The sequence below is a fragment of the Taeniopygia guttata genome, chromosome 20 (genome assembly GCF_048771995.1).
Source record: "Taeniopygia guttata chromosome 20, bTaeGut7.mat, whole genome shotgun sequence".
Lineage (NCBI taxonomy): Eukaryota > Metazoa > Chordata > Aves > Passeriformes > Estrildidae > Taeniopygia > Taeniopygia guttata.
The window spans coordinates 6,702,503-6,724,490 of NC_133045.1; the positions used below are offsets into that span (position 1 = coordinate 6,702,503).

Genomic DNA, 21,988 nt, shown 5'->3' on the forward strand with positions numbered 1-21,988 from the left:
CAAGTCCTGTCCTTGTGAGAATGAGGGATTGCAAAGTCATAGTTCACTAAGAATTTTTTAAAAGGTGTTTGCCATGACTCCAAATCCCTCTGCAGGTCATGAGGGTGAGACCAAGGGGCAGCTTTCCACCTGCCCCAGCTACAGCCCCTGGGGAGCAGTGGAAGGGGGAGGGTTTCTCTAGAGAGTCAGGAGGCAGTCCAGCATCTCCCACCCTCAGACCACCGCCAGCTTCCCAAGCAGGATGGGGTTCAGGTTTTCTCCTGCTTCCAGCTCCAGCGGAGGTGGATTTCACCAGGGCAATACCGTGCAGGTCTGACTTGAGCAGGAATCAAGGACCTGCTTCTTTCCACAATGGTGGATGAGGGTGAGAGGTGCAGCTCCATCTTGGCCACTGGGAGGATGTCCAAGGCTCAACGTGGAAAGAGGGAGGGATTCAGGGCAGCACAGCAACAGCCAAACCTTGGGCTGCAATCCGTAGGGAGGGTGGGGAAGATGGGACATGGCAACAAAAGAGCTGAGCTGGTGGGATCAGCGTAAAGTGACACGCTGAGGAGCTGAGAAGCCAATGAAAGCCTCATTTTTAAGCCTGTTTTCCACACTCACAGCTTGCTTTGTTCCCCCCTTCTCCCCCTTTCCCTTTAAACCAAGGCTCAGCCACTGCTGCAGAGGGGGCAGTTGCAGGGCATCCTGGAATGTCACACACCCCAAAGGGCCTGGGCAGCACCAGGTGAAGGTGTCACAAACCAGCCCCTGGTGGCAGCCCAGCAGCACCTGCATCCTCCTCTCTGCCTGAGTGCCCACAGGGAGCCAGCCTGGGCTTTGGGGCTTGGACACATCCCTTTGACAAATAATCAACCACCACCTGATGGATTCACCTTTTATTAAGCTGCCACCCAGAACAAAAGGAGGAGAGAGCAAAGCCTGCCCTGAGACCTTCACAGTGCTGGCAACTCTGCATGCCTTCCCCACCAGGAAAAGGGGCTATTTCCCCACAAAAATACCCTCAGAGGGTATTTTAAATAGAACTGAGAGTTAAAATGTCCATTATTGGAGAAAAAAAATCAATAGGGCTCCTACCACTGTCAGAGCCCTGCTTTCATGCAGATGAGACAGGATGGACAAAGGCCACGCTGGGGTCACCAGCTGGAAAGAGCTGCCCTGGTGTGGCTGTGCAGGTACCACATCCCACCTGGGGATGAACATGGAGATGGGACCACCCCCACCTCAGATAACCCCAGCAGCAACAAGCACAAACCCATGGGCTCGCAGGGACTGGGAGGAGGAGAGGAGCCAGCACAGCTGCTGGGCTGCCAGCTGGGGGAAGGGTGGGGAAGGAAGGGGTGATTTTAGCTAAGAAAAAAGAAAATCTGCTTAGGACCAAGCCATTTGCAGGTGACTGTAGTTCAGGAGGCTCTCCGTGGGCTGCCCTTAGTACAGCCTGGGCTCAGCACAGAGGAGAGCTGGGGCTGGACTGGACTGGAGGAGTTCAGCTTCCCTTGGGAATGGGGCACAATGTCCCTCCAGCCATTTCAGCCAGGAGGACCTACCCACGGTGGGGAGGTATAAGAGGCAAAGTGTGCTGGTGGGCAACTGGGTGAGTACATGGACCTCCAGCTTCCAAGAGCACTGAGCCAGCCACAAGCCTGAGCTCAGACCCAGAGGGCTGCTCACAGGAGATGAAGTTCCTCCATGAAGCTGTCCCATGTGCTGAGCTTCAGGACTGCAGCTCATTCCCTCCTGCCCACTTCTCCCTGCTCACCCACCAGCTGCAAACCTGCTGTGGCACTGACTTACCTCAACCTGGTGCCGGGGGACAACTTAGTAGTCCCCAGCCTTGCAAGGCTTGCTCACACACACTTTGCTTTTGTCACTCTCAGCAAGTGCAACCCAGCCCACGGAGCAGGAGTCATGTGCTGCAGCAGCCACAGCCAAGGCTCAGCAGGGTGGGAGGGCAGCAATGCAGCCTTTGGGGAGCAGGGAGGTGGGAGAGCAAACCTACAGCTCACTGGGCTTCACATCAGGGTTGGGGGGGGGGCTCTTGCCAGTCCCAAATGTTTGAACCTACTTGGGAGGAAAAAGCAAAGAAAAACGAATGATGTCATTTCAGTGCCTGCAAAAAAGGAATCGTTATTTCCCAACAGGATTTAGAGGCTCCTGCTGGGGGCAGGGAGAGGAACAGAAGAAATGAGTAAGAAGAACCTGACATCTCTGTTCTTAATTTATCATCATAGTAAGACTGGAGCGCTGAGTCCAGCTGGGCACGCGCTCCTAGATGGATTTCCTCCGCAGCCGGGGGTGCTGCCGGCAGCGAGGGCTGTTGGAAGACAAAGTGCTCCCCGGGGAGGAGCCGGTCTGACCCCGCGTGCTCAGGGACACCTCATCGATTTTGTAGGAAATGGAGTTGTAATAGACGGGGTTGGTGTGGCAGCTGAGGGTCTCGGGGTGGGAGGGCGCCGGGCTGCCGCACACCTGGGGTCTGTAGCACAGGCAGGTGCAGAAGGATGGCACCTCGGCCGCCGACACGGCCGACTGGCGCCGCTGCCTCTCCGCGTCCTCCTGGACCAGCGGGATCAGGTTCATCTGGCTCGTCCTGTCCTCCACAGGGAGAAAAATGGCATTGCTGCTGCGGCTGTCCTCCTTTGGCTTGAGGTGGATGTTGTTGCGGGCTCTCCTCAGCGAGGCTCGCTCTTCAGCGTCGCGCCGCTCGTCCTCTGAGTTCATGGTCAGGAAGCGCAGCACCACCAGGTTGAGGAAGGCGCCGATGACGGTCAGGCCCACCAGGATGTACATGAAGCTGAAAGCCACATACGGGGGCTTCTTCTGCAGAGCCTCGTTCTTCTGCAGAGCCACAAAGTCTCCAAAGCCAATAGTGGTCAAGGTTATGAAGCAGTAGTAATAGGCGTGGAAGAAAGTCCAGCCCTCGAAATAAGAGAAGGCTGCGGCGCCGATGCACAGGGTGCCCATGCAGGACAGGAAGCCCACCAGGACCATGTTCTCCATGGAGACATGGGTTGTCCTCATGCCCAGACACTTCTTGATCTTCTTGAGCAGTAGCCGCACGACGGTGTTCATGCGCTCCCCCAGGCTCTGGAACATGACCAGCGTCAGAGGGATGCCCAGGATGGCATAGAACATGCAGAAGACTTTGCCAGCGTCTGTGCCTGGAGCAGCGTGCCCATAACCTGTGAAAGACACAGGAAGGAGGAAAGGAGGCATCAAGCCCTCACTGGGGTTTCCAGCAAGGCTGCCCTGTGATCAAGAGGAGCAGTAGAAAAGGGGGGGAAGAATGGAAAATGACTCAGTAACGGATCTGTAGGTAATACTAATGGGGCCATGGGATGCCCATCCTTTGGGATGATGGCACATTCATGTAGGCAGAACCTCATTTGACCTCTAAAGAGAGAAGGTACCCTCCTGACAGCCCCCAGTGTCACAGAGGCCTAGGGCTGGACTGGGGTCTGCAAGCCTCCTGCAGCTCACGAGTAATTCAGAGGCCAGGATGCTGTGCCAGTGCCAGGTGTGCAGGGTAACCTGAACCCCACAGTGAAGGGCAACAGAGGCTCTGCAAGATGCTGAGACCAACAGCACCAGATCACCCTGTGGGGAGGAAACACACCCAGCCAGGACTATCCACAGCTGCCCTTGCAGGGGCATTGCCACCTCCCCTGTCACCTGCTCCTCCTCCTCTCCCAAGCCGTCCAGTGTCACATGCACATTTGAGTCTCAGCTGTATGAGCTGTTGGATGGGAACCAGAGTGATCCTGCAACCCTGTGCTGTAGGGACAGTCCCCAGAGGAGCAGCTGTGTCTGGAAGGACTTCTGCAGACCCCCTCCAGATTTACTCCAGTGTCACTAATACTCAGACCTAAAGCCCCGCTGGCCTGTTGGGGAGGAGGAGCTCTGCTGGTTTAGAAGCAGGGTAGGGAGCATTTATGCCCCCACAGCCCTGTCAGCCCTTTTCCTGTGGACAAGGAGCTCCAGGACATGAAGGTTCTCCTTGAATGCCTTCTGACATTTAATTTCTCCACCTTGGCCCAAGTTTCAGAGCTGTCACTTGAGGACACACACAATTACACTGTGAGGCATAGTGAGGTATTCACTGCAATCTTCCAGACTCCAGCAATTCCTTGCCCACCTCAATTACAGGAGCTTAGCAGAAATTGGTGGCCCCTGACCTCAGAGGATGAGTAACGAAATCAGTGCAAGGGAGTCACGTGGGGAGCAAAGGCATCCAAAGGCATCCAAAGGCATCTGAGCCTTTCTTTTGAGTTGTTTCTACAAGAAACTACCAGGGCCTGAGACTTCCCTTCTGAAAGAGCCTGCAGAACAGCACCAGCTCCTTCCTGTGCTGCTGCCAGGCCTTTCACAAACAGCTATTTGCATTTTCACTTTCTGCAGGAATTTGCATGACTTTTGCATGGAGAACAAGGGTGAAACCCCCCTCTTGTTATCCCACAGTCTTGTTTTAAGTAGTGACTTGGCTTCACCTCAGTCCTTGCTGCCTGTAGATTTCCAAGATACTTGGGGAAGGTGCTGCACCCACTGATAGAAGGACCAGAGGGGGATAACCATGTTATACTGGGCTTCTGAGCACACCTCCTGCTCCAGGAAACTCCTGCATGGGACAGGGCTGAGGGGCTGAGGACAGCATTATCCTTCTCCATGCTGTGCTTGGAACTGCCAGCAGGCAGCGAGGGACCAGCTTCTAATTGCTCTCTCTGTTCACAGATTCACACAACAAAAAATGATGAATTTAATGCCTGTATGCCACATTTCATGAAACACAGAGCAGGCAGGAGACTGCAGTGGCAAAACCTCCCAGTCAGATCCAAGCTTAATAACTGAGTGCAATCACCAGGTCCCAGGCTACAAGATAATACAATGACAGCAATAAGGATGTAAAGATAATGATCCACAAGAGCAGTAACTGGAAAAACAATTGTTATACCCTGAGAGACTGTTGAAGGAGTGTTTGACTGATGGTTTTGAAATGACAAAGGGAATTAGAAAGAGTAAACACAGCTACAATGACATTAAAACTGAGATTTGGAGCACAGCCCAATGTAAATAGATCTAACATGTCAGTGTTTGAGAAATACGGCACCTGGGCTGAAATTATTTATCACACAGGGTGTGTGATAAGCACAGCCATTGTTTGTCATAGCCAACAGGAAAATCATGTAAATGAAGCTATAACCTGTCAGGTGATGATGGGGATTTTTGCTGAAGCCATTCATCTTTCCCTCCTGCTGGGGTCTGACCTGAACCATGCCCTGAGCTCACTGTGGTTTGCTGACCATGCGTGTTCCCAGCTGCACAAACCCCACACCACATCCCATGGGAGCACATGGAGACCCCAGGCAAGGCCTGCAGGATACCTGTCCCTCTTCCACCTCTTGCCCTCTGGTAGCACAGTGCAGTTGATCCCACCAGCCCTTATCCTGAGGGATGAGGCTTCCAGCTACCAGAAGTTTTTAACCATCCCAAGCCCTTCAGTAAGGCTGAAGTCGTGTCCTGAAGAACAGGAGGTGGCTGCTGGCTGTGCCAGGGCAGGATTTGGCCTCAGGATTCCTGCCTCCAAAACACATCTGCTGACTGAAATCCCAGCACAAGCAGTGACACAAGCACAGGATCCCTGTCTATCCCCACGGGATGCCAAGGGTGCATAAATTAATCAAAGTGGATTCATTAAACAATGCTCAACTCCCACGTGGCTAATCTCACCTAAATTAAAGCAACCCTCATTCAATTTAGTTTCATTCTCTTGCAAAATTGAAGCGGACAAGGCACTGGGCTCTAGTATGGGTAAGTGGGTCTGCAGGGGAGTTTATTTCACTCACTCCCCTCCAAGCTGACACGCGTGTCTCTGCAGGTTTCTGTGCAGGCAGAGCAGTGGGCAGCGGCTTGTGGCTCTCTTGGCTCTGTTAAGCCAGTCTCACACAGCCAAACACACAGAGTTTGGAGCCAGCAGAGAAGCCAACAGCTCTTGCCCAACTCTTCACCCAGCTCACTGGCTAAAGCCAGCACAGAGGACAGACACGGCCCCTACCTCTGCCCTCCCACACCGCTGCCAACTTTGGCAGCTGCCTGCTCCAAAGGTTCCCGCAGGAGCTCTGCAAGCTGCTGCCTCCCTGGGACAATGCCGTGTCTTGTCTTGCGGCCCCAGCCACAGCAGCACGCCCAGCACGGGGTGGCCCTCGCCCACCACTGGGCACTGGAGTCCAGCAGGGTCAACTCGGGGGTGGCCTGAAGAGATGTCCCAACCTTGCAAGGGTGACACCTGCCTCTGCCGTGCCCCCAGACTGCCCTGGGGCTCCCAGGGGTGCAGGAGGTGTGGGGCTGGAGAAGGATGTGGCGCAGGGACATGGGATGCAGGGACATGGGGATGGAGGGGCATGAGAGGCAGCGATGGAGGAACGGGGTGTAGGGAGGTTGGATGGAGCGACACGGGGTGCAGAGGTGCAGGGATGAAGGGATGCCGGGCGCGCCGGCCGGGCTGCCCGCACTCACCGATGGTGGTGATGACCGTGATGGCGAAGTAGAAGGAGCCGGCGAACTTCCACTGGCGACCGGCGCGGTGCGGCTCGGCCTGCAGCACCAGCCGCTCCAGCTCCCGGTAATCGTCGGCGGAGAAGCGGTACTTCCTCCGCAGCTCCCCGCGCTTCTGCTCCAGCAGCCGCTTGCGGCCGCTCTCCGCCTCCGACTCCAGCGCATCGAAGACCGCGGCGCCCACCAGCAGGTAGGAGAAGATGCAGAGGATGAGCGCGGCCGTGCGCAGGTTCTGCCGCTTCATGGCGAGGGGCGGCCGCCGCGCTCAGCCCGGGCTCCGCATGGCCCCGCCGCCGCCGCCGCCCCCCGCCCGCCCCCCGCGCACCCCCCGAGAGCGCACCGCCCCCCGCGCACCGAGCCCGCGTACCGCTCCCCGCACACCGAGACAGAGCACCGCGCACCGAGCACCGCGCACCGCGCCCGGGCACCGAGCCGGGCACCGCGCACCGCCCCCCGCGCACCGCCCGCGCACCGAACCCGGACACCGAGACAGAGCACCGCTCACCGAGCCCGGGCACCGAGCACCGCACTCCGCGCACGGCTCACCCCGCACCCCGCACCGCACACCGCGCACCGAGCTCGGGCACCGGCTCCTGCCTGCCCCGGGCACCGGTTCCTCCTGCCCCGGGCACCGGCTCCTGCCTGCCCCGGGCACCGGTTCCTGCGGGCTCCGGCTCACACGCACACCTAGACTGGCTCCAGTGTGCCCCGAGCCTCCCCAGCCCGGCAGCTCCGGGCAGCGCCCGGCTGCAGGTGAGCCCTGGGGTGCCAGCAGTTCATTCTCGTGCCGGTGACAGCAGTAACATCCTCGTTCCCCGAGGTTGCCCCTGGATGCTCCCAGGCTGGAGGACTTTCTCGTGCCTACACCCCCTCTGCCTGCCCTCCGTCCCGAAAGCAAAGGCCTTTGGGGCTGTGTGGCTGTCCCGAAGTACCCTGTGGTATCATCCCTGTGGTATCATCCCTGTGGTATCACCCCTGTGGTATCATCCCTGCACGGGCAGCCCTCGTTCCTGCTGCTCTGCCCAGCTCTGAGCCGCTTCACACCCATGGCACTGAGGAGCACTGCTCCTGGTGTTACCTGTGTAATCCATTTGTGTTACTTGTGCAATCTATCTGTGTTATCTGTGTTATCTATCTGTGTTATCTGTGTTATCTATCTATGTTATCTGTGTTCCCAGTGTTATCTATCTGTGTTATCTGTGTTATCTATCTGTGTTATCTGTGTTATCTGTGTTATCTGTGTTATCTATCTGTGTTATCTGTCTGTGTTATCTGTGTTATCTGTGTTATCTATCTGTGTTATCTATCTGTGTTATCTGTGTTATCTATCTGTGTTATCTGTGTTCCCAGTGTTATCTATCAGTGTTATCTATCTGTGTTATCTGTGTTATCTGTGTTATCTATCTGTGTTATCTGTGTTCCCAGTGTTATCTATCTGTGTTATCTATCTGTGACACCTGTATTATTTGTCTGTGTTAGCTGTGTTATGTCTCTGCAATATCTGTGCCATTCTTTTCCCAGCTGGTTACCAGAGCAGAGTCTGGCCTGTTGTGTCCAGTGCTGCTTTAGGAGGGCAGAAAGGAAGAAAAGCAGATCCAGTGTTTCTGTTGCTTTCCTTGGCACATTGGTGAGAGGCTGCAGGCGCAGGGGATGTGGGGCCTGTCCACCCTGTGCTGGTGTGGGGGGCAGTGAGCTCAGCCTCTCTGCACTGATGTGCTGTGGACAGCCCAGGTCAGCCCCAAGGAGCCGGGAAATTAGCTGTGGTAGGAGGCAGAGCCCACAAATTGAAGACCCTGTTTCTCATCCCTGGTTACCATAGCTTTTATGTAACTCCTATACTTCACTTTTAAAAATAGAAAGATACTTCTGAGTTGTGTGTTGCAGGCGATAGTATCTCTTTCAGGAAAATAAACTCTTCTTCTTTTGGCTGGGAATAAAATGCACAAGTGAAACACGCAAGTGAAAAAACTGATGAGGTTTATATCTCTCTTCATCCATCTTGCTTCTCTCTCTGGAGAGGAGAAGATGCTTTGGGATTTAGTTGCACCAATCAAGGTTTGAACTGGACATAAGAAAAACATCCTAACCATGAAGACAGTGAAACACTGGAACAGACTGCTGGGGGAGCTTGTGGCACCCTGTCACTTGAGGAGTTTAAAAATAAGATAAGCAGATGTCTGAGTGTCTGCTGAAAATGCTCTGGGTGCAGTGGGTGCTCTCCTGAAGGAGGGGGTGATGCAGTGCTCTCCTAGAACCCCTTCCATCCCTGTCCTCAGCGTTCCAATGGCCAGTGCAAGGGACACAGTGGCCTTTCCTACTGTAATTTTGAACTCTTTTTCACCCTGGCCACTTGCCACTTCCCTCCTCCTTGCTGAGCCTCCGTGCCAGCACCATTAGTGAAAGTTGTTATTGGAGAAAAAATAGACTCCGGCATCCATCAGGAGCAGCCCAAGCTGTCGGCGTGCTGCTCCACATCGCAGGGCTTGCAGCCTCCTAAATCATGAGGCACAGCCTCTGCTGGAGGAATGTGTCTGCTCTGGGTGCTCTGGGTGTGTTTGCAGCCCTGCTAACGGGGCCTGGGATGCTGACAAACCTCCAGCCTCAGACACGTGTGGGGCCTCCTGCTCATGAAGATGCACTTCACCTGGTGCTGGTAATTTTTTCTGGTCAGCAATGACTTCCCACCTTGGAGACAGGAGCCAGACCTGCTAACTGAGCTTCTGTTACTTCCATTACAGAGGAAGGAGATCTTATGCTTGCATCTCTGGGTGCCTGTCACACATCTTTTAGGAGGGGTTCTGGGGCCTCCAGTGCCTTGCAGGTCAAATTCTGGGGTCCCTGGGTGGTATTTGGAGGGTTAAGCTGATGCTGTAGCCTGTTATTGAAAGCCAGCTGCTCTGTGCAGATGTTGCCATTGTAGGCTGCAGCATGGAAAACCCTGGGAGATGCTCTCCACCAGTGGGTGACAAAAGGCACAAGGTGCTTGCCCAGTTTCTTTAGGAGCATCATCAATCTCTGCTGATCATGAACTAGATCCTGCACGGTTTGTTTCCAAACCTGTGTTTGTGATGAGACCCAGCAGTGCTCGAGCAGAGATGGGACTGCATGGCTTTCCCAAGGTGCTGCCTACACAGGGAGGGGTCTGTGGGTGGCATTTCCCCCTCTGTGGGGCTGGGGACAGGAGGAGCATCTCTGCTGCCACAGTATGAGCAGCTCTCAGTGCTCCCTTCTGCTAACCCTGTCCTCTTTGTGGCTTGTGGTGGGCTGACCTTGACTGGCTGCAAGGTCTTCTCCTGACCCCAGAGGAAATTTTTATCTTGTAGTGTCTTGGGACACAGGTCTTCCCTCAGCATGGCCTTTCCCTGCTGCCCTGAGAGTTATAGAGACTGGGATGTCACTGACTTCTCCTTTTGGGGCTTGCTTTGACCTCTTACAGGTCAGAGTCCCCTGTAGAATAAATGCTGCTCAGCAGGAAAAAGGGTAGCAGGATCCATCTCCTAATGAGAACCCCCAGTAACAAGCCACAACTGTGTTTGGAGTGGGACTGCAGGCTTCAAAATTCAGGCTGGATTCAGCCTGCTCTGCCTCTCACTGCTCACACACTGCTTTTTCCTGCCTGCAGTGATCACAGGGATGAGTGACACCAAACTGTGTCAGATGGCTCTTGTGGAGGGCCATCCTGTCCTGTTCTCCTGAGACACAGGAGAGTTTCACACCTTCCTGCTGGGAAACCATGAGTTCAACCTTTGTGTTTCCCTGGAGTTCACTCTGCTCAAGGAAGGTCAGGCTGGAGCCGTGGGTTCAGGGCAGGCAAGATAATGCACTTTATCATTGATTTTCAGTGAGAAGTTGCATTATGAGATTAAATGACTCATTTTTATTGCATGGGGAGGCAAAGAAAAAGCAGGAGCTCTGAAAATAAAGCCTAAGTCCAAGTGCTGTGTTTGTGTGGGGAGGTGCTTGTGACTGGGAGCGAGCCTTTTTTCCAATCCTTTGGAGGTGAACTTTGAGACGCTGCTTCCTCTGAGGCTGGTAAACAAAGTCAAACCTCATCTGTGTTTAAACCAGGGCCTAATTAATGTGTCTAATTGGCCCACATCTACTAATTCCAGGCTGGCAGGGAGTTTATTAAAAAGCTTTTCTAGTTCTAATGGATTGAAATAAGTAAAGCTGCTTAGCAGTCTCAGATGAAAAGCACCAAACAGGGACCAGTTGTGTGGGTCTGCTTGAGTCAATCCCAAGTCCCACCAGGTGTCAGCCCCTCCCCTGGTTTCAGCTACAAGGTGTTCCAGCTCTCTGAGGGTTTGGGGACCATCCTGATGCACTCTGCTTATTTTGGTTATTTTTAAACACCAAATTGATGTTTTTGTTTGCTGTAGTAAAAGCATCAGCTATTCTAGCTTTAATGCCATTAATACTTAGATTATAGATAGCCTGGCAAAGCCACAGGGTATTTCTAAAGCAAGGGATTAGTCCATTTCCAAAAAGTATTAGGTGTCAGGGTGTGAATAACAACCATCTGCAGCTGCCCAGATGATGTCCTTAAGGCACAGCAGACTCCAGGCGGGCAGCACCGTGAGCTGGGCACAGGGAGCGACCCCTCCTCTCTGCCTGCAGGGCCAGGGCAATGCCTTCCTCTGCAGGCACACAGCCCCGGCGGGCTCCAGGCTGGGTGTAGTGTTTGCTTCTGTCCCACACTGCACAAATCATCCTGTAAAACCTCCTCCTGCATGCTGGAGCTGCCTCAGCTCTGTCCTTTGGCCATGCTCAGTTACTGCAGGCTCAGGAACCTCACGGCTCTCCCTGGGCTCTGAGAATTCCTGCTGCCTCCCTCCTGGGCTCTTTGTAGCTCAGATGGCTGCAGGCGGTTTGCTCTGCATTGTGACGTGGAAGTTCAGCAAGGGAACTAAAGAAGCATTGGATATAAAGTGGTTGGAAATGCAGATTGCCTCCACATGCTCTCCCACCAATGTGACTTCCAGGTTTCCAACCCCAGAGCAGGTGGACACAGCTCCACGTGTGACTGTCTCCAACCACCTTACCCAGTACCAGCCATGCTAAAGCTCATCATGCCACCTCCTAATACCCCAGAACTCATTGGGAAACCTTTCCCAACTACCCTTCCCACCCAAAATGGGTTCTAGGAGGGGACACACAGCCCCATCCTCCCACCCCACTCCCCCCAGCAGCCTGATCTGCCATTGGTTGTACACAAAGCAGACCTGGGCTGGAAATGCTGACAGTACTCTTGAGAGTTTATGGTCACAAACTCTATTTTCAGCCTAATAAGTTTTTTATATGCTTGGAAAGCTGTCAGTTGAACATTAGCCAGGCACAAAGTACCTGCCATAAAGTGCCTGGCCCACAACCAAACGGGAAAGGTGCTGCTCTGCTTTAGCAAGTTCTTGATCTTGGATGCTGTAGTCAGATAATTTATTTTGTTTGAAGATCTTGGCTTTAATTATGAAATAATAAGATAAAATCATAATGCCTCTACTTAAAAATCTGTGGAAATATTTGCTGTTAAACCTGTTAAATCAAAGCTGGGTTGGGAGTCTCTGTGGTGCTGCTGCCAGTGCCACAGTGGACTGGTTACTGCCAGGAGTCCCTGGATCCCTGTGATGAAGGAGAGAGGCTTTGGAGAAGGATGCTGGAGGGGGGAAAAGGGTCTGGCAAGGAATTACAGACACGTGAGGCTCTTTTGGAGGGTTCCTTGGTGACAGATTTGCCCCATCCTAGGAGGCAGCCCACGCCATGGCAGCGTGGCTCTGCGGGGATTGGAAAGGTCCTGAAGAGCTGCAGGGATCCTGTGGGATCCTGCGTGTCCCAGCTGTGGCCCCTGGAGCTCTGCTTCCCGGGCAGACAGTTTACAGCAAATGGCTCCTTTCGATGCTAAAAATAACCCGCTAGAAAACAAAGCTGACCCAGGACTTCAACCGGAGAAAAGTGCATTTATTAGTAAAACTCAAGATGTCCTTTCCTGTTTTTCTCTGAAGAGCCAATGCTGAGAGGTTGATTGAGCTTCCCAGCCAGGCACCGACTTATTTCAATGCAGGGTGTGATTCCTCCAAGATTCATTTTTCTTCCTCTGCTAGCGATGCTCCGTGGCTGGTCCCACACTCCATTGGCCAGAGCAGCTCTGGGTTTGGGGCCACAAGCGATTTCCCAGCCAAGGGAGCTGTAAATGCCCTGTGAAAGTGTTCCTGCTGCCCATGCCTGAGAGCACAGCAGGTTCCCAGCGGGGAATGAACAGTACAAAATGAAATATTTGTTTTCTCTCGCAGTGTAAGCACCGTGTTAGGGACTTGTTTCTTCCTCCACCTTAAAACTGCAGATTTTACTAAGTCTTGTTTATATACAAAGAGTTTCCAGCTATTTCTCTCCAGGCTTTTCTCTGGAAGGACTAACTGGGGAGATAAGACCGATCCTCCTCTCTGAATTGCAAATGCAAAAACGTCCCTGTGTTTGCTTGGCCCAGCTGCTTGTCCCCTGCTCCAGCCTTGGCCCTTTCTTTCCAGCCATGCTCAAGGGCTGTGTGGTGTCCCTGGGACACAGCAAACAGTGGCACAGGAATCACAGCTCTTCCAGGCATTGGGACACCAGATCTGCCATGAATGTGTTAGAGGGAATTAAATTAACAGTAGGCTTTTTGGAGGCAGGCAAACCACCTGAGGTAAATGGAAAAATAAACCAGAAGCTTTTGTGTGATGTGAAACATTTAACTGACTTTTAGGTCCTTTGTGTAAGTGTCTCTTGAGGCAGGAGCTGAGGCGCCGAGCAGTGACAGGAGGTGATGCTCTGGGTATGCCTTGGGCATCTCCACAGAGACCAGGCACAGACTCATGGCATGGCCATTTGGGGGTTTCTGGCTTGAGAACCACGTGTGAACAGCCCCCTTTATAGAGGCAATGAGAAGCTCCCCCAGGCTGGGAGTGGCAGCCTGTGGGAGAGGATGTGTCCTGTGCTCCCAGGCTGAGTGTGCAGCTTTGTCCATGAGCCACCCTCTACTTCTACATGCCCCACTGGAAAGGGAAATAGAGCTTGTGAAGCCCCTCTGCCTCACTGTGCCCCTTGTGCTGCTGGTGTCTGCCCTGGGGCACCCTGCCAGAGCTTTTCCCACATCCCAGCTGTGGAATAGTGGCTCCAGGGATGGATCTGTTGTTTCAGCTTTGCACACAGAAAGTTTCTTAGTTTCTTTCCTCCAACAGTACTGAGGAAGCTGTAGCATCTTATGATGGGTAGTGCAGACTTGCTGGGGTCTTGGATATCCCCAGGCCCATGGATGAGCTGCATCCCAAAGGAACTGCATCCCCATCTCCTCTGGACTCTCAGCATGGCACTGTGTGACTAGCACTACACACTTTCAAAGGGAGGTTTTTGCCTCCAAACCAAGTAACACTTCATTCCGTGGCAATGCCTGGCTCTTGGCACCCCCACCAGTGAACCTGTCCCTGAGCTCTCCTCCCTGCCAGCAGCTTCCCATTGCCATGGGTCTGTCTCCCCACTGCCTGGCTGGAGACACTGAGGTTCTGCAAGGTGGGCTGTGCTGGCAAGAGCAGACTGGAAGCCATGGTGGGAGGTTCTCCCCACGTCTGCTGAGAACAGAGGTGCACCCCTGCACCTCCACATGTGAGCAAAGGCAGCCAGGACAGAGTTAATCTGCCTGCTGTCCTTGGATGTCCTGAGCACAGCACAGAAGCAGCCTCTCCAAGGAGGAGCTGTGGTGCCTTTGCCAAGCCTGGGAGCTCTCTGATGCTCCTTCGGGTAAACTTTTTGCCCATAAGCCCAAACAAGCAGAAGAATTTCACGCTGTCTGGGCTCTGCGTTGGCATGAAGGGCTCTTCAGGGTGCCAGATCAGATCTGAGTGTCTCCTGCTCATGACAGAGCGGAGGTGTTGGGCAAAATTCAAATGATAGCTTCCTCTCAGGATGCTGAGGAGGCAGCACAGGTCGTGGTGCACTGATCATCTCCCGGTGGTTTCACACTGCCCCGCTCCTCGAGCAGCGATCGGGGCAAGGATCTCTTGCTGAGGGGAGGGGATATTTAAAGGAACGGCGTAAAAAATGGCACAACTCTTTTAAAGCTGGTCTCGGCGGTGCCCGCGGGGTGCAGCCGCAGCCGCTCGGTAGCGCACATATGAATAAATGCGCGCCGGGCTGGGAGCGGCTCGGGCGCTCCCCGCTCTCCCTGATGCTGCCCGGCATCACCTATTTATAACTGCAGGCACCGCAGGAGCACTGCTGGGCGGATGGCTCCACACAGGCACGCTAAGTGTTGTGCTATTTCTGTGATTTGCTCTCTTCTGCGCAAGCTGTTGGTCCCTCGGATGCCAAAACGCTCTATGTAGCATAGACAAAGACTCAGCTTTTTCTCTTTTATTAAAATATTCACCAACAGCACCGCAGGGGCAGGTATATTTACCATTTTTCCCAGTTCACCTGGATAATTGCATCTACTATTCCTTCCCAGTCTGATCGATATCCTTGGTAAATAAGAACCTGTCAGGTCTGTTGTTACTGCAGCCAAAGGTACTTTAGCAATGAAATTGTTTTGCTGAGGAAATAAATGGCTCTCACAGAATCTGAGGATGCTGTGACCTTTCATTAGTGACCCAAGTGACTCATCCCTTTTTGTGTGCACGCTGCAGCCTCCCACCATGCTGTAAAAGATGCTCCACCAAAGTCCCACTGCTGGGTGCTTGGAGCAGTGGGGAGCCCAGTCCTGCAGGAGCCTCCTGCTCTGGCTGCTTCTCCTCCAGCTTCACACATTGCCTGGGCCTGAGGGCTCTCACCTTATGGCCGTGGCCTGTTTGTCCCACAGGCTCCCGTGCACCATCTCAGTGCCCCAGTGATGTCCCCAGCACGCCCAGCCCCTGTGTGCAGCTGCTCCTGCTCTCCCGGGCCGTGGGAGTCTCTGACACAAAGGCATGAGCCCATGCTCTCAGCACAGGGCAGCCAACCCACACTTGTTTAGCAATCAGGGCTCCACTGGCCATATCAGCACCCCTGAACTGAGTCAGAGACAGATTTTAGCTGATGTGTGCAAAATGAAATAAAGAATTAATCATAGTTGAGTTCTATGCATTTAGATGTTGCTGATAGCAATATTTTCTTCTTGTAGAGTGTTTTGCATGAAAAAAAAAAAAAAAAACCAAAAAAAAAACCCCAAAAAACCCCACCCAGTTCTGCATTTTGGAGGAAAAAAGTGGTTGTACATCTGTGCATCCATACGTGTGCCTGTTATTTCTGCCTGACTGGCTTCCCTGGGCTGTCAGCTCAAAAGTTTTGTGTAACAACAAACCTTGACTGCGTTTGCCACGTATCCTCAACCAAGAGCGGTTTATTTAATGAAGCAAGAAATGCTGCCAAATTTCCTGGCCCCATTAGTGTCAGGAGGAGAATTCCCACTGCGTTTGATTTATTGGTTGGGCCTAATCTTGATAAAGGAGTTAAAAATCTGCTTTCAGCTTGATTTTGCAGACAAGACCACTGCTCCATGCTGCTGCACCAGAGAGGCTGTGGGAAAAGCAGAGAGTGCAGGTGGGATTCCTCTCACTTGCTTTTAGACATCTTCAGAGTCTGGAAACAGAGAGCCAAGGGGGGGAAAGAGCAATGTCCAGCTCATCATAAGGCAGGAGCCCAAAAGGGGTGATGATTCAGGAGGTAACCATGGCACAGCTTCTCCAGTGACACTGGCCCCTTCCTGCCAGCAGCAAATGCTTGTGTGTGGCCCTGCCAGTGTCTGGCAGAGTGTTGAGAGAAGGGGAAGTGTCAGAATCTGTGGGTATTGATGATTCTGAGATTGTATAAAGTCTCTGTCTGTCAGCCCCGCTGCCAAAGAAGAAGCCATAATTCGTCTGTGCTGGTTTCAAGGTTGTTTATTCTGTTTATCTCTAACATGTTCTGCTGCCCTGCCGCAGCTCTGTCCTGCAGGGCAGCGTGTGGGGCTCTGCCCTCAGTGGGATGTTACAAACATTAAATACCAGAAACTACCTGTGCTGGATTTACAATAACGTGCCAATATCTGTCACCTACGTTGAACAGTGTGTCCCCAGCCTAAACCAACAGAAAAATGCCAACACCACAGTGAAACATGGAGGGCATGAAGAAGGAGGAAAAGGACAAGACACACCCAATTTCCTCCATCTTGTCCCCTCTGAACCCCTAATCTAGAAAACTAAAATTTTACTTTTGCACCCGTGCCACACTTAATTATTACTCATATCAAACACTCAGAGCTGGTAATTCATCCTGTAAGATTGAAAACTCTTTTCCATGGACAGAGATCACAGACAGTGTCTCTGGGGGCTCTGTCCAGGGGGGTTCCTGACCCCTGCCAGGGTCCCAGGCCCTCCAGGGCAGCCAGAGGGAAGCCCTGGATTCCCACAGGGAAGGAGGATTATGATAGCTCCCTGCCTTCCCTGCTCATTTACCCACTCCCAGAAGTTCTTCCCATGCCACAGGTCAGGTTGGGTGCTGCCTGTGCTGGTTGCTCCAGGCACAATCCCACCCTCTGGTTCCAGGGGATAAAGAGCCCTGGGAGGTTTTGAGGGGGGAGCTGTGCCCACATGCTTTGAGCAGGGTCTCTGCACTGACCACACACCTCCATGTCCCACAGGGAGCAGCAGCTGCTCTCTGGGAGGGAAGGAACCTCCCTGGCAGTGAGGGCAGGAAGGAGGGAAGGAGGAAGGAGGGTGGTTTTGTTGCCCCATCACCAGCTGTGAAGAGGCTCTTGTGCCAGGGATTGAGCCTTAATTAGACATAGACCTAATAAAGGGAAAGAGCTCATTCCCCCCAGTTCACAAGCAGCACTATCAGAGAATCAAGGGGACCGTGAAGTTCTAGATTGAAAAAGAATTAAAAATCCCACCCCAAATATCTCAGACATCAGCCCAGCACACAGCACACAGATCCTTACTGGCTTTTGCTGCTTTGACAGATACAGAACACAGAAAAACATGCAGATTTATGCCTGCAACTGTCCCTGGGGCTCAGAGATGCTTCTTAGGACACAGATCTCTAAATCATTATCAAAAGTGAAGGGAGGGGGCACTGGAGAAGACAAGAAGACACATCTGGGCACAAGGACACAGGGGGTGAGAGCAGAGTTGCAGAGTTTGCAGTGCTCCCTCCCCAGATGTGGTGATGCTTTACTTCAACCAATCCTGCCCAAAATGGGGCAGTGACAGGGTGTCACAGCTGCCGTGGGCTGTGGGAGCCAAGGATGGTTCTCTGGGGAGCTGTAGCACCTTAGACAGGATCCACGTGTGCAGATGGAAGAACTGGACAGCTTTCAGAGGTGTGGGTGTTTTCTGAGGAAAGGAGAAGAGTTCAGAGCTCTGGAGAAGCCCAGATCTGGAGCATGTGTGCAAGGAGCAGGGACCAGGTCTGATCCTAATGTCTCAACCTTCCTACTACATAGAGAGATCTTGCCAGTGAATTTATGCTTTATCTTTGGTTTTCCTCTGGATGGGGTGGGAGCTAGAGATTTCAGGCTCTGCTGGACCCCTGGCTGGTGCTGAGCAGACTCCTCAGTGTGTGCCTGTCACAGCTCCCTCTCTGCTGGCTGCCTGCAGCCTCCCAGCAGTTCCCTGTATGCGGAGCACTGGGAAGATCATCACCACTCCCTGAGCAGGCAGGTCCCTGCTCCAACCCGCAGGCCAGCTGGCTCCCACGTTCCCATAAAGCTTTAAAAGAAGCCAGACAACTCAGAACTGAAAGCATGAGGTGTTTATTTGCACTGTGGACAGATTAACTGCGCTGAAAGCCAGCCATGCACCCTCCGCTGCCTGGCTAAGATGGGTCTGTGTGAGGAACAGTTGACACAGATAAATGTCAGGAAAAGAGCAAAACATCCGTCTGTGGGCCAGTGCTTTCCCAGAAAGGACTGATTTTAACTCACAGTCCACTTCCTTCAGTTGGGCTCTAAAAAAGCTGCTGTTGCTGCAAATCACATTATTGAATTGAAATGTTCGAGCTGTTTGTAGCGGGTAACACCGAGATCAAAACCGAAAATACTTTTGGGAGTCTCTGCTCACCTTAAAAACAGAAATCTGTCAGCCCTGGTGATGAAAGATCTCACCATCACATCCTGCCTTCACAAGCCTTCATGCCAGCACAGCTTCTCTTTTTATTTGCACATCTAAATTTTACAAGTCATATCTAATGGCCTCTCAAGGCTGGATGCAAGATGCAAGCACCCACCTGAAGATTTGCAAACTCTCTTGGGATTTCCTGCTGAAATCAAGAGTTCAGACTACTGCAGTCATTTACCTTCTAAAATAAAACCCCAACCAATAGCCTCCAAAAATTTTAAAATGCCCATTTGTTAGTTCTGCTATGTGCTCTTCCAAAAGAGAGGGAGTAATATCAAAGATGTCTTTTTCTTCTGCAAAGGAGGTGGGCAGAAGAGGATCCCACAGATCCTGAAACAGCTCAGTCACCCAGGAACTGGCACAGCTTAGTAATGTACTTAAAACCTGATTTTTAAATGAATATTTCCATTTCCAAAGCTCTTCCTCCACTGCAAAAATCTGCCCTTTCAGCTGTTCTGCAATGCAGGACCTCTCCTTAAGTGAAAGAGGGAATGCTGTCTCACACCCACAGCACAGTGGAGTGGAGAAGATGCAGTGTGGGGACAAGGTGTCATTCCCTCCCATCCCTCAGTCACGGAGGAGCTGGGAAGCAAGGGGATGTTCACCAGCTCAGACTGCTGCACGAGAGGCTGGAGGGAAATACTTTGGACTGAAGCAAACACGATCATCTCCTTCCATCTCCAGGCGTGCTGCAGGCAAAATGGTTGGGTTGAAATCTGGTCCCAGTTTTCTCTCCGATGCTGACAGTCCTGCCTGTCCCTTGTGGGCACGGAGCCCGTGATGCTGCTGTCCCCATCTCTGCAAAGCAGGTGTCAAGGTGCGGGGCTGCCCATGGAGGGGCCAAGCACAAGCTGATGTGGCAGAAGCAGGGGTGTCAGGTACCTCAGAGCTCATTAGAAGCCTCTTCCTTACAAATGTCGTTTCTCTTCTCAGCTGCCTGGCAAGAGCTTTTGCTCCAGAAGCGTGGCCTCAGACAGTGTCTGGCACTTTGGCGGATGGTCCTCACTCGTGACCTCCAGTCTTTGCTGGTAATCACATAGAGCAGGGGGTTGAGGGCACTGTTGAGGCTGGCCAGGCCCCGAGTCACCTGGTAGGAAATGTAGATGTCCTTTGAAGCCTGCGTGCAGGACCCCTGTGGCCGCCAGCGAAAAAACAGATTGAGGTTTCTGAAGATGTGGTAGGGGAGGAAGCAGATGGAAAAGAGAACCATGACAAGAATCACCAGTCCGATGCTTCTCCTCCTGAGGCTGGGGTCCATGCTGTCATTCCTGCAGAGCACGAACACCACGTGGCAGTAGCACCCGATGATGATGAGGAACGGGATGACAAACCCGGTCACGGTGACAGCAAAGGTGTAGGGCAAGTAAACATCCAGGTGCTGCTGTCCTGTCGTGTCATGGCACTGCGTCCTCTTGTCATCTGCCTTGCTGAAGGCGAGGTCGGGAGCGATCTGTGCAATGACCCACACCCAGACGGCCGCGCTGAGCCACACGGAGGAGGCTGCGCCCTGGCACCTGCCCCGCGCCTTCAGCGGGTGCACGATGCCCAGGTAGCGGTGGATGCTGATGCAGGTGAGGAAGCCGATGCTGGCGTAGAGGTTGAGGTGGAAGAGGCTGCGGGTGATGCGGCACCAGGGCTGCCCGAAGACCCACAGCCTGCCTTGCAGGTAGTAGCTGACGAGGAAGGGCAGCGTGCTGACATAGAGCAGGTCAGCCAGCCCCAGGTTGCCCACCAGCAGGCTGAGGGGCTGGCGGGGCCCTGTGCAGAGGTGCCACAGCCCCAGCCCGTTCCCCAGCAGCCCCAGGGGGATCACGGTCAGGTACACGGCGGGCAGGAAGCGCTGGGCGAAGGCGGAATCCACGGGGCAGGGAGCCCGAGTGGCATTGCCGGGCCAGGCGGGGAGAGCGGCCGCGGCCATGGGGCAGTGCTGGCAGAGCTCGGACACCGCGGCAGCACCGCCTCCTCTGGCACCGCTGCGGCTCCCCGCACCTCTCCTCTCCTGCTGAGCCCGGCCTGGGACTTCAGGGGACTTCAGAATCCCGGGGACTTTCCCCGGGACACGGGGAGGATGTGCCCGCAGCCGCCTCCGCGGAGCGCCTTCCGCCACTCCCCCGGCGCCTCCCCCAGCCCCTCGGAGCCGGGGTCATGGAGCACCCTGGCTATTTTGGGTGCTGGGAGTGCCTGGGGGGAGCGGGAGGCAGGGGGGCGGCAGAGGGATGCCTGGGGAGGGGAGCCAAGCTTTCAGCCTGTTTCTGTTCTGTCCCACTCGCGGTCAAGGAGAAACCTCCCAGTTTTCTGGAAGCCTGCACCCCATGAGCCGCCCTCACTGCCATTCCTGACAGCCTTTCCCTGGCTGCAACGCTCAGAAATACCGGGAGCAGAGGTACGGAGGACACCGGCAGTGTTCCATGGGGCTCTCGCTGCCATCGCCGGTGCCGCAGGCAGTGCCCCCAGGCAGAGATGTACCAAACTTCTGCCCCAGCACAGGCAGAGTGAGCCATGCTCAAGAGCTGCCCCCTCCCTACAGCTGCTCCTGCTGCCTACTTCTACCTCCTTCCCCAAGCACAAAACCCTTTCCCCGTTCCTCCTTCGAGCGGTGCAGACCCGTGCGGGGTGAACATGAGGCGGGCTGCGCCCTTCCTTTCCTGTCACAGCGACCATGAGGCAGGAGACACCCAGATACTGGGGCAAGAGCTGAAACAAACACCCAGACACTGGGGCCAGAGCTAAAACACCCAGATACTGGGGCAAGAGCTAAAACACCCAGGTACTGGGGCAAGAGCTAAAACAAACACCCAGACACTGGGGCAAGAGCTGAAACACCCAGATACTGGGGCAAGAGCTAAAACACCGAGATACTGGGGCCAGAGCTAAAACAAACACCCAGACACTGGGGCAAGAGCTAAAACACCCAGATACTGGGGCAAGAGCTAAAACCAGCGACCCCAAAGCAGACCCCGAGGAAGGGCAGCCCCGATTGCATTGCTGAGCAGCTGCTGCAGCATAAACAGGGACAGAAGTCACTCGGATCTTCAGGCGCGGAAGTTAACGGGAGGGAGGTTTACCCTGAAAATCCATTTCCCATAGGAAAACGACCTCGGGAAAACGACTTGAGGTGAAAAGCTAGGCTCTGGAAATGCCACGGCCGCTCGCTTTTCGGGAATTGAATCCGGGCAGGGAATGGGAGGAGGCTGGTATCCCATTAGCCAGTGGGGAGGAGGAGGAGGGAGGGTGAGTCCTGCCCAGGACCCTCCTCGGGAGCGGCTGAAATCTCCGCTGGAGCACGCTGGGGACGGCAGCTCCGAGTGGTGAAGCGCAGGACGCAGCTGGGCTGGGGGTTCGCT

At 53.8% G+C, this 21,988-nt stretch overlaps 3 protein-coding genes across 3 annotated transcripts in view; all 3 read right to left on the minus strand.

Moving 5' to 3' along the window:
- The window catches only part of YWHAB (tyrosine 3-monooxygenase/tryptophan 5-monooxygenase activation protein beta), a 290,680-nt gene that overhangs the window by 105,456 nt on the left and 163,236 nt on the right, over nt 1–21,988 (minus strand). The window lies entirely within an intron of this gene.
- On the minus strand, nt 864–6,865 carry KCNK15 (potassium two pore domain channel subfamily K member 15). The gene is made up of 2 exons (XM_030288819.4): nt 6,511–6,865; nt 864–3,182 (listed from the first exon to the last, which is right to left on the minus strand). Exons 1-2 carry the CDS (start codon nt 6,791–6,793, stop codon nt 2,269–2,271), a joined length of 1,197 nt encoding a protein of 398 aa, XP_030144679.1. The 5' UTR covers nt 6,794–6,865; the 3' UTR covers nt 864–2,268.
- LOC115497917 (P2Y purinoceptor 1) lies at nt 18,265–20,797 on the minus strand. The gene has a single exon (XM_030288724.4). The coding sequence runs from the start codon at nt 20,560–20,562 to the stop codon at nt 19,528–19,530; it is 1,035 nt and encodes a 344-aa protein (XP_030144584.4). The 5' UTR covers nt 20,563–20,797; the 3' UTR covers nt 18,265–19,527.